The 12,566-nt window shown below is 36.6% G+C and overlaps 2 protein-coding genes and 1 pseudogene across 2 annotated transcripts; all 3 read right to left on the reverse strand.

The window, feature by feature from the left end:
* Positions 1–290: 290 nt before the first annotated feature.
* Positions 291–1,480, reverse strand: LOC112791024 (uncharacterized). The gene is made up of 2 exons (XM_025833700.2): positions 1,089–1,480; positions 291–999 (listed from the first exon to the last, which is right to left on the reverse strand). The coding sequence occupies exons 1-2, from the start codon at positions 1,104–1,106 to the stop codon at positions 523–525; spliced, it is 495 nt and encodes a 164-aa protein (XP_025689485.1). The 5' UTR covers positions 1,107–1,480; the 3' UTR covers positions 291–522.
* Positions 1,481–2,587: 1,107 nt separating this feature from the next.
* LOC112791025 (pentatricopeptide repeat-containing protein At5g61800-like) lies at positions 2,588–5,023 on the reverse strand. The gene has a single exon (XM_025833703.3). The coding sequence runs from the start codon at positions 4,746–4,748 to the stop codon at positions 3,237–3,239; it is 1,512 nt and encodes a 503-aa protein (XP_025689488.1). The 5' UTR covers positions 4,749–5,023; the 3' UTR covers positions 2,588–3,236.
* A 3,762-nt stretch (positions 5,024–8,785) lies between these two features.
* On the reverse strand, positions 8,786–12,174 carry LOC112791026 (calcium-dependent mitochondrial ATP-magnesium/phosphate carrier protein 2-like; annotated as a pseudogene).
* Between the last annotated feature and the right edge of the window lie 392 nt (positions 12,175–12,566).

The following is a 12,566-nucleotide window of genomic DNA, read 5'->3' on the forward strand; positions in this document are numbered from 1 at the left end:
TTCTTACCTTATATAAAATTAGTTCCTAACATTGTTGTTTTTCTATTGTTTTAACATCCGTTCCGTTGAAAATTGTATTTTATGACGTGAACAACAAAGTTGGCCACCATCAAGCTCTGCAGTTTAGGATGAACCACCACCCAATGAAAACTAGTTCGGTGCAAAATCATGCGAATCGAGGAGCAAATGATCGACACAATTTCGCGTTCCCAGGACAGGAGGTTCATTCAGAGAGAGGGCGTAAATCATTAGTTTTCAAACCCAAACCACTATTTTCCCATTCACACCCATTTTGATATGGTAATCTATATATTCTTTTCCCATTAAGCATACACCACAATATAACATGGAATTTAACACGCGTGTTACAACTCAATAGTGACAAGACAATGCTATGGGAAGTTCTTCAAGAAGCTCGACATGGACACTAGGAAATATTTATAACTTTACCTTGGATTATTTGTATGAACTATAAAGCAACATAAAAAGGAAATAGCAAAACCAAAGGCTACATGTTGATGATCATGTATGAGCTGGATCAACACCAACAGACTTGAGAGTTTCGATACGAGGCTTATAAGCATAAGCATCTCTGCGGATAGAATCAGGAATGAGTTCCTTATCAGGGTAGCTACGATCCTGCACGTGAGCCACTTTTCTGAAGAAGGAGCTCTTGAAGAAGTGGTCAGATTCCTCAGCAACGTGCTCAGGCTCCACCACCTCAGGGAGTGTCTCCCTCCTCTGCTTCTTCACACGCACCGTTGGAGAATTCCTCAGCTGCTGCCATGCTGTGTGCAGGCCTAGCCCTGTTGACAACGCTATCATCCCTATCGCCACATACACCGGAACGAAGTCCCCTTTTAGTGTCTTCCTATGCTGTTGCTTGTGGATGTATCCATAATCAGCCGAAGGAGCATGTGCCTTCATCTTCGGCACTGTTGACCTTGTGCTATATGCAGCCCCGCTTGCTCCTCTTAACAGTGCTATCCATTGACCCATCTGCACCCACCATGGAACACTAGAAATGCATTAGATATAAATACAAACGAGAATTCAGTTCAATTCCCTTAAAAGAGAAAAGACTATACCGTAGGCCTGAAAGCCATGATTGCTGATGGAATTGCGCTCAGAACTGAAAAGTAGTGGTAGTTGTATTGTTACTCCAAGGAAGTAATCCTCCTTTGCTTCGTGCCCTTCTCTATAAGCGGTTCCCTAGTGCCTTGCTTATATTTTCTGAGGCTGTAGGCGGTAGAGAAAGCAAGTTTACTTGCTGTCAGCATAGAGAGAAGCTTCCGGAGCCACGTAGCAGAATGTGGAGTCCTTGGTACACGTGTCACTCTCTGTAATAAACACGTTATCCATAGAAGCCTCCGGAATTGCCACGCACTGTTTTGTGGGAATAATAACTAATAAACAAAGAAATAATTACTGTTATTGAGGTGTGATGTAAGTTAATCGGTTAATCCAGTCATCCAGCGCCAGACTACTAGAAACCAACCATCTTGGTTTCGGTTATATATTTAAGAGTAATTTTTCACATACAAGTGATTTTTCGTATAACTCATACAAGTTATTTATAAATACGCCGTTTTATATTTTTTTTGTCTCTTTTTTTTTTCTTCTTTCTTCGTGCTTTCTCTTCCTATTCCTCTTTTTCTTCTTTTTTTTATCTGTGTCTCTTTTTCTTCTCTTCCTCCCTCTTTTTTTATTGAAATTTCTTCTCCTCTTTTCGTTTTTTTTTCTCCTTCATCAAAATTAGCAGAAAAAATGAAGAAACATTATTCAAGGTACGTTTTTTGCCTTCTCTTTCTCCTTCTTCTTCTTCTTGCTACACGTTCTTCTTCCTTTTCCTGTTCTTCTTCTTCATTTACATGCTTTTCTCTTTGTTTTCTTTCTTCGTTATTCTCGGTTTCCATTATTTTTTGACATCAAGCTCTGAAATCGTTTCTGAAGAAGAAGAAGCAGCAGTAGAAGATGAGGAGGAAAAAAAGAAAGAGTTATGAATTATGCATAAGGTGTACTTCAACGAATTTTGGGTATATTTCTTAAATTCTTTGGGTGTATTTTTGTAATCCTTTGGGTGTATTTCTATAATTCTTTGGGTGTATTGATTTCAAGAAGAAACATACTGTCTCTCCCTATCTCCCTATATTGGGTGTATTTCTGTAATCTTTTGGGTGTATTTCTGTAATCGTTTGGTTTATTTCTGTAACTGTTTAGGTGTATTTCTATAATCCTTTGGATGTATTTCTATAATCGTTTGGGTGTATTTTTGTAATCGTTCGGATGTATTTCTGAAATTCCATCATCTTCAAAACAATTTCAACGCTTGATTTCAGAAACCATGAAAATTGAAAAAAATAGAAGGAGATCGAAAGTAAAGAGAGAACGCTTTTTCATACAAATCATACAAATTATTTATATTCACGCTTCTTCTTCTGTAACGCACATGTTAGACCCAACTTTTTCTTCTTCTTTTGTAACACACATGTTAGGCCTAATTTGTAAGACTTGTAAACAAAAATAATTTATATATATAACATTCCTCTATATTTAAAAAGAAAAGAAAGAAAATTCTAGAAAATAATTTCCTAAAGTTGTTCTTAATGTCATTCAATAAGCTCTCCAGCCGATTACAGAGCTGACAGTTTCACATTGACACTATCATATGCTTTATGTTTACGAATCTTGGAAAAAAAATTGCAAAGATGTGAAACTCTGCTGTACAGCTTGTACTCAATGCTTCTATAAAATGGGATCATATTGGGCTCTACAAATCCACTATTGGGCTGCCACTGCTATCATACTCATTTTTTTGGGTTCGCTTTTTTCTTTCTCGGGTAAGGTAGTATTATCAGTTTATCCCAGTATCACCAGTATCACCACATCGCTTCTATTTTCCAGCGAATGTTCGGTCACCGGCGGCTGAAACTGTACCGAGAGTCGGCCCCTGGCTCCCAGCAGCAGACTTCGAACAACCTCGTCTCATTTCAAAACCCTGATGCGTTCCCTTTACTACGGTTCCCAGCATCTCCCCCAATCCAAAACGCTATTGGCTTCATCCCTTATCTGCATTTCTCTTCATTTTGTTTTCGTTAAACTTTCTGTCTCATTTCGGTTTAGAACAAGGTCAAAGCACTTAGAGTGCTGTGTGCAAAGCTATACGAAACGGAAAAGTTCAGAAATGCGGAAGACCAGAGAGTGTGCCTTATTCATGCACTCCTTTGATGTCAGTGTTAGTTTACGTCATCCAATCTGACTGAACTGAGGCCATTAATCTTCTTGGCCCTCCTGTTGGCACCGAATGATCGCCTAATTTTAGCTAAATCATCCCATTGCTCTGTATGAGCATAAATATTAGCCATTACAGAATAAACCCCGCCATCCTCAGGCTTTATCTTCATGATTTGCTGTGCTGCTTTCTTTGCAACCTCAACGTTTCCATGGATCCTACACCCACCCAGCAACCCACCCCACGCAAACACATCTCCACCACTTGGCATCCCTTTTATCATCTCAACAGCCTCTTCAAGCAACCCTGCTCTCCCCAACATATCAGCCATGCACCCATAATGCTTGTGCTCTCTACCAACCCCATACACACTTTCCATGTCATTGAAAAGCTTTCTTGCTTCATCAACCAGACCTGCATGGCTGCACCCCACCAGAACACCCAGGAAGGTGATCCCATCTGGCTTAACTCCTGCAGCAATCATCCTAGAGAAATAATCCAGCAAAGTTGAACCTTTACCATGAATTGCAAGCCCAATAAGCATGGCATTCCACGTGAACACATCTTTATCATTGCATGACTCGAACGCATCCCTTGCGTTCTCAAGACAGCCACACTTTGCATACAGGTCCACCAACCCAGTGGCCAGATACGAATCAATCCGAATCCCATTCCTTATAATGTAATCATGCACTATCCTACCCTGTTCCAACTCTCCCGTTTGAGCACAAGCTGAGAGAACATTTACCAGAGCTATATTATCTGGGCTAATCCCCAATCTAATCATCTCATTAAACAAATCAATGGCTTCATAACACAGCTTCGCGTTGCTATAACCGGCAATCATGGTGCCCCAAGACACAGAATCTCGTTCTGGCATTTCGTCGAACAGTTCCCGCGCGCGCGTAGTCTCACCAATTTTAACGAACCCATGAACCATGGCATTATAAGAGACAACATCCCTGTGAGAACTCTCGTTGAACAGCTTATGGGCATCGTGGACGCGGCGATGGAGGGAGTAAACACATATGAGGGCGTTGAGGGAGAAAGGATCGGCAAGAAAGCCGAATTTGAAGGCCTGGGAGTGTAGCGAGAGGGCGATGGAAATGGAAGAAGAAGAAGGGAGGAGGGAACATGCCTTGATCGCAAAAGGGAATGTGTGGAAGTCAGGGGCGAGGGAGAGGCGGCGGAGGGTGACGAAGTTGTAGAGGGCGGAGGAAGGGGAGGAGAGGAGGGTGTGGATTCTGATAAGGTTGTTGTAAGAGTATGTGTTGGGGTTTGCGATGGAGTGGAAAAGGGAGAGTGCGTAGGTTAACGAAGAAATGGAATCGGAACAAGTGTTGGCGTTGGGGATTAAGTTTGTGAGGCTGACGAGGATGTTGTTGAGGATGGTTACGGGGTTTAGGGGCAATGCTCCGGTGGTGATGGTGTAGGCGTGGACCTGCTGGAGTTGTCTTATGTTTCTGCATTGGTTGATCATGGCTAATGCTGTTGCATTCCGTCTTGGTTTCGTCATTCATGGGATTGGGAGGAAAAGCGAAAATACATTGCAAGTGGATGTGTCTGTCCTGAGGGAAAAAAACGTGAACAGCAGAATTCGAATCTGCGCGAGCAAAGCCCACATGATTTCTAGTCATGCCCGATAACCACTCCGCCACGTCCACTTATTTAATATTTTATTAAAGTTATGCCTTAATTTATCTTTGTAGTTCTTACCATAGTCTCTGTCCAATTCTCATAACTAAACTTTATTTTGCATCATGATTCATGAAAGTATCAAATTGTCGGGTAATTCTGAATATGTGATTACATCAAAAGTTCTAATTATACCAGGAAAATCTTGCTGAATTACCTGTTTGATTTTTGTGTAATGGTAAATAAATCTTTGATCTAGAATTTTTTTCTTAGGCTGCGTTTAATTTTTGGACGAAGAGTGTTGGAGAACATGTTTTATAATTTATAGTTATTAATTAGTTATTATTAATATTAGTATTTTTAATGGTATAAAATTATATCTAACTAATAGTGTGAGATTACTTATTTTTTTATTGGTTAAGTATCGATCATTTTAATAAAAGTACTGTTCTCTAAATTTTTTCTTTTTGGAATTGGACTGACAGAATTAGGAACTAAAATTTCAGTTTCTTCAATATTTTTTAGAAAGTAGAGATACAAAAGATTAAAATCTTTATTGACGGAGATTAAAATTTTTTTAATATTTATTTCTAAAAATACTCTCATTTAATTTTTCAAATTTTAAATCTACTCCTCAATTTACATATTTATTTTAAGGGAGCTACTCGGATAAAAATGTCTAAAACCTTTTTTTAAGATGTTTTTTAGTAATTAAAATTTAATACATATAATTGATTAAATTGTGTTATTTTGTTTAAAATTAGACCAGACAAATTAATTTGACTAAAAAAATAGTGAATCAAATCTTGAACTGATCTAAACTAATATTATTTTTTTTAATAAAAAATGACTATAATACCCTTATTAAAAAAATACTAAAATACTTATATTATATATATTAATTTTGAGAATCCTAAATTCTAGTCGTTTACTTTTCTGCCGCCGTCATAATCATAAGGTTAAAATTTAGAGTTTTCAATATATATAATAAGAGTATTTTAGTTATTTTTTATAATAGAGATATTGTAGTTATTTTTTATAAAAAAAAATATTGATTTAGACGGATTCAAAATTTAATTTATTAATTTTTTGGCTAAACTAATTTGTTCGGTCAAATTTTAATAAAAATAATATAGTTTAATTGATTATATGTGTTAAATTTCAATTATTAAAAAATATCTTTAAAAAAATACGTTTTTAACATTTTTATATGAGTAATTCGTTATTTTAAATATACATGGTATTAAAATATAAAATTTAATATAATATATTTCACATCAAATATAATACAAAAATTTAATTTAATTTAATTTCTATTTTTCAGTTTCAGTCGAAGTCTTCCTTCCATTAGATTGAAGAATCATACAGTCACCAAAAAAAAAATAGATTGAAGAATCATACATTACTTATCACAGAAGATAGCACACACAGTTTGTACTTTGTTGGGTTAACCAAAGTATTGCTACTTGCTAATAAAATTTTAAAGGAAAATGTACTGAAGACATCGCCAAAGTGTTCATCCAAAAAAAAAAAAGAAAAAAAAAATCACCAAAGTGGCAATGTGTTTTCTATATATAGTGGAGACAAGCAAAGCCTAGTCATGGCACTTGGTGGAGGCTTTCTTCATTTGTTCCAATATCATATAATAACCTATAACAATCAGGAAAGCAAAGCATTTGCTGTAAGCACAAGAGAGAAGCAAAACAAAACAAAGCTTTAAAGTTAAAAAGCATACCAACAAGGAGTCAAGGAGATGGAGCTGACCACATAAGATATATTATTATGTTTATGATGAATAGTACCACTAATTGCTATTCCTCTCTTAATAATCATGATAGAACGTGAGATTCCAGTAATAGAAGTCAAATTAATCTTTTAATCCTTGTGCTAGTTGTCGTACTCTTGAAGAAAAGTTAAGAAACGTTTGATGAATTTATTTTGCATCGTATATTAAACTCATCCCTAACTCTGCGGTTTTCACTTTAAGTAAAACCATACACAATTTAATAATAACAAAATGAAAATTTATTTAGTATACGATGCTAAATGAGTAAAATTCTCGTTACTCTTCTTTAAATATCATGCACTAACTTGAAGATTTTACCAATCCCACTAATAAAGAATTAGTGCAAATTGGGAAGTTTAGAAAGCATTTGGTCCTACCAATTGGACGGTGCCAACCCATTGTTCCCCATATATAAAAGGCCTAGTGCATATCTACTCCCAGCTTCTATCTTTACACTTGTCAACTTCTTTGTTTTATAATAACTGCTTTTAACAACCTTTTTATTACTATACCATTTTGATTATCAAAAATATTATATATGTATATTAAAAATTAACTATCAAATCAATTATTATAAATTTATAAATATATATGTTGTTTAATTAATTTTTAATATATATTTTATATTTTAATTGATTTTTTGTACATAAATAATAACGTTGCTTTTTTTCAACCTTTGTTTTCTCAACCTTATCCAGTCTACACATGGAGTAACGTGGCTCAATGGCCTCTCTTTCTCCCACCCTCGATAAAAAATGTTGTTTAGAATTTGTCCAAAGCAGAAGAACAATAATATTCTTAATTTATCAGTGATAAGCATCAATGACCTTGAGAGGAAAATTAAATGTGATTCTTTCCATTTTATAATCATGTGTTGCTGCTGATCTGTTATCTTTTGTCTGCTTTTTTCTTGCCCCAAAATTCTGGAAGCCTAAGCTTTAGAATGCATATAAATGCATGAATATGAGAGACATCCATTGCCCTTCTTCATTCCAAGTCCACAAAGCTAATAGCTACCACCCTCAAGGATATGGAGAAAGAAGAAAATGAAGAAGATGAAGATGGATAACTGGAGCAGTTTCAGTTTGACCATGATGCTGCTCTCTTTTTGAAGAGAGAGGTATGAACAAGGCAAGTCATAGGATGATGCTAAGGGAAGGCAAAGCCTTTCTTCCGGATTCAACTCATGAAGCTGCTGCACCATTCTGCTGCAGTTTCACCCTACAATCAATGTTTGAAATGTTGATTGGTATGGGGCTTTTATTTGGTGTTTTATGTTTCTCTTTTCTCCCCATTCTTTAAACTCTAATCACTTTGCATATGCTTGCTTGACTTAGAAGCCACATCTATTTATGTGTGAGTCAAAGAAGGCAAGCAGCAGAAACAATAGGAGGGTAGTGAATGATTTTATGAATAGGGATTGTGATATTTGCCTTTGTTTTTGTTGCAAGCCATCAATAAAAGATGTAATCTATTTCTTGGGTTCACTGTCCATGCTTATCTGTTTTTATCTATCGAGGCATGCCCATGATTAAGTTTGTTATTTTATTTTATTTTCTAATGGTTCCATATTTTGTAACGTAATTTAGGCCCAGGGTATGCCAAATAGAACAAGGTTTTTAAACTTAAAATTTTACCTAAATGCATAGTTTTTAATAACTTGTAAGCATGGTTCATATTATGTATCACTAATCTGTAAGTCCATGTAAATCCGAACATTTTGATACTATACAGCTGACCACGCTCCCAATATGATGTGATGGGGAAAACAATAATTAACTCATTATGCAGGGCGCACCAAATACTTACACAGACTAAAAGCCAACAATGAGGGGTAGATATTAGACAATTCAGATAGTGACACTGGGAAATAAAAATGTTCAGTTAGTGTTTCGTTATGGCATTATAAAGTGCGGTCATAAGTGCTTTAAAAAAAGGATAAATGAATGAGGTTCTTTTTCATATTATTCTTGGTTCACCAGACCGGAATTCCAAACTCTCATATTTATTTGCATGAAATCTAAGAATGTTAAGTGTTAGTAGTCTCTATCTTTGCATAACCAAATACATTACAATAGAAACGAATCTGACCAATTAAACATTCACTGTTAAGACCATAAGAACTCCTCAGATGAAAGGATAAACATATCTTCATTTTTTACCGTGGGAAAATGGATACTGGACAAAGTATAGTAGAAAAATATCATTGTTACATTTCCTCTGATCTGAAAAAAGAATAATTTGATAACTTTATCTAATCATATACCGCAGTAAACTATATGATAATAAAAGATCATATTGCCATATCTCATATAAGGCAACAAGCAAAGCCTTAGTTCAGATAAGCATGGGGAAAAACTTTCTGACTACAAAATCGTGTTTTAATATTATCCTCACAAGAATGGCTATATATGTAATAATGCCTAAGGATTAGTGTATATCTCTTATCAATTTCGTCACCATCAACCATCTAAAGGTTCCCTATAATACTTTGATATTAGCTCAATTGTCTAGGCAATATAACTAACAACTCTACTCAAGATCCAGACTCTTCTTCATACTTTCATAAACCATATAAGTAATGCTTGCAGCAGGCACAACTTTGAGGAGATTTGGAATAAGTCCCTTGTAGAAGCCTCGGAAGCCTTCATCCTTGAGGGTTTTCCAAAATACATCAGACATTCCCTTGTATGCTGTGGAACTGTTGGAACGTTGTGCCTGCAGTCTGAGATGCATGATCATGTAATGTCAGCAAGGAGCATACAAAGAAAAAATGAAAAGACTAAATCTTGTTTTCTATTTTATTTCCTGCTTTCAGTTTTTCTTCACAAAGTTATAAAAACGAACAACAAAAATGAAACCTGATACCTCGTACGAATAACCTGCAGCGGATAGACACAAGTAGCTCCAAGAGCTCCTGAAATTGTCCCACATCCCAGTTGTACTAGAGGACCAGGCTCTATCAAAGGGAAAAGATGATAAATAATTACATCTGGTATATAGAACAAAGCATAATAATTTGCAAGTTCAGAAGTTAATGCAGCTGTAATATCATACCACTATCAACAAGAATATATCTCTTGGATATCTCTTTCAAGGTGTCATAAGCAGTGAGATCAATGCCCGCATAAGGAATCATCCCAAGAAGGGATGGAACAAGACCTCTGTAGAAAGCCCGAGGTCCCTCTTGAACCCAAATATCCCTTGTAAGTGTTCCCAGCTTCGGAACCCTTCCGCCTTCAGAAGCACAAGTCTGCAACCTAGTTTTGACAAGATCCATGGGATAGATAGCCATCTGTGCAATTGCACCGGCCGTACCACCTGCCAGAAGTCTTCCAGCTGTACCAATATCTGACTTGTTCTCGTTGCCGTTACTTATTACATTTTTCAGCATCTCATAAGCATAGAACTTGATGGCACTTTCTGGTGCTACCTTCACAACATTCAATCCATTACCTCTGAAAAAACCTAGCCAACCATCTTGTTTCCATATCTTCATTATTGCAGGCATAATTGAAGCACGTCCAGTCTCAATTTGTAAGACCACCTTCAGGCGATCAAGAGGAGCAGTTGCTGTGCGAGAAGCAGCTCCCGCTATCCCCCAGCAATGAAATATTTGCTCCTATGCACGTGCTTGCTAATGCCTTCGGGAATGACTGCTTGTTCTCCAATGTCAACAAGGCAAACCCTTTCCCAATGCTGGTATATGTTTTCGATGGTAGCTTCATGAGGATAAAGTAGAAGAAAGTCTCTCCATTCTTCAAAAGTGATAATCCCATTATTATCCTTATCGACATGCTCCACAAAGCGAGCAAGCTCCTCCTCATCCAGTTCAATACCTGCAACACGGAAGCTGCGTAGGCTTATGATAAACACTACGAGAGAACCATAGAACAAAAGGTGGTAAATGCTCCCACAAAAGGCACAAAGGAATGCCACCCTGGAAACTTGTAAAAATTATAAAGACCTAGTAGATTCTCCCATGGAAAAAGTGAACCAGTCTCCATTAATCCCAAGCACTATTCAAACCTAAAATTATTGCCAAATTTCTTCATTAGAAATATTGTATAAAAGGGTTCACCAGTGAATATATCTACACTTCCCACATGCCCGGTCAAGTGAATGATCCATTCCCCCAGGATCTCAACCATTTTCCTACATTAATCCTTGTGAGAAATACCACCCCCCCCCCCTTTTCCAAAAAACAAAATAAAGAAAAACTCCTTGTCAGTTGTCACAATCGCATAATCCACCTATCCAATTACAGCAACTCTAAACTTCCATTACTAAACAAGGTTTCAAAGACAGTGCAGAGTTTAATTTAGTGTGATCAAAATGTCAACTAGCATTGGCCCACACCCAGAAAAGGAAAACGGTAACCAACAGTAGGCAACAACAACAACATCACTAGCAAAAGTACTAATAAGGAGAGAGCATAAAAGAAAATCAAAATGAGAGGCTAAGAATAAGTACCAGCCTTAACAAGTGCATCCCAGAGCTCTTCAGGGAGAATGCAGCCATTGTGCTCAACATCAATGGCTTGGAAAATTCGATAAAGCTCCAACTCCTTGTCATCCATGTAACGCCTGAAATCATGGTAATCGATCCTTCCATCCTTATCAGCATCGCAAACCTTGAAGAGGTCCTTGGCGTACTTGTACTCCGGCGGTATCTGAAGTGCCGACAAACCCGCCTCAATCTGCGCATAATCCAAGTAACCATTGTTAGCGCCATCGAAGAAATTGAAGAGGCTCCGAATCCGAAGATCCCTCTCTTCCTTCGTCTCGCGCAGTGCCAGAAGCACGTGATCCATTGATACCGGACCCTGTTTCTTTGCCGGGTTGGAACCGCCGTGAGCCGCCGTGGATTTTGCCTTCGGAAAACCCACGTGCTCCATGTCTATGGCTTGTCCTGCCCCAGACATGACCTTTTTTCTGATTTTCTTTTTTCGGGTTGAATTTTTCAAGACTGATGGGAGACCCAATTGAGCATTTGAGTTTGGAAGTGGAGAAAGATTCCAACTTTGGGTTCAGATCTGAAGTAGAACTTTGTTGGGTTTGATGGGTCAAAATCTGGTAGTCGTAAAAGACCAACCGAAAGAGAAATAAGGGATTTGAATTGTATAGAAAGGTCAAACGATATAGAGAATAAAAAATAATTAAAAAAGAAGAAGAAGCTAATAGTGAAGAAGAAGAAGGAGGAGGAGAAAACGGAAGGTACCTGATGAATGAAATTGAAGCTGAATTTGGCGATGACGGTTTCAAGTTATGCATCGAAGACTAATATCGTCGTCGTCATCAATTTTTTATTATGTACGTGGTGGTTTGTGTGTGTGAAATAAGGAGAATGCGTTATGCGTTGGTAACTAAGGAATTAATATTTTGAAATGAAATCAGAATAATTAAAAAGGAAGTGTGGCGTTTAGGAGTGAGTTGTCCGATAAGGAAATAAAGCCAAGTTGAATTTGTGAAATAAATAATTGTAATATCATTATGTCATATATCATATATGAGTCTTTGATAATGGGGTTGGGGGGTTGATGATGGAGCTAGCTAGAGAGAATGAGAGGGGGATATTGGATATTCCTCTCCAACTATCTGGACTACTATTTTCTCCCAAATCTTTTTCAACTTTTAGCTCTTACTTTTTTTTTTTTTTAACTACAATTTCCTTTCTTATCTTTTCTTTAGTTATTATTTTTTTTGGTAAGTTCCTTTAATTATTTATCTTTTTTCATTTTAACTATCTTCACACTATTGATAGTTTGGACTTAGGTTTAGATTTATTGTATATAACACTGTCCAATGATTTTTTTAAACAAGATGAATATCGAGATCTAAAATTAGTTCAACTAAAGTAAAATATACTACATTTTAAATTATACACCTAAATTTTAATATTAGAATAACTATC

Source organism: Arachis hypogaea, chromosome 3 (genome assembly GCF_003086295.3).
Source record: "Arachis hypogaea cultivar Tifrunner chromosome 3, arahy.Tifrunner.gnm2.J5K5, whole genome shotgun sequence".
Classification (NCBI taxonomy): domain Eukaryota; kingdom Viridiplantae; phylum Streptophyta; class Magnoliopsida; order Fabales; family Fabaceae; genus Arachis; species Arachis hypogaea.

Coding starts and splice junctions, on each gene's coding strand:
- LOC112791025 (XM_025833703.3), bottom strand. CDS start 4,748: ATGACGAAACCAAGACGGAATGCAACAGCATTAGCCATGATCAACCAA.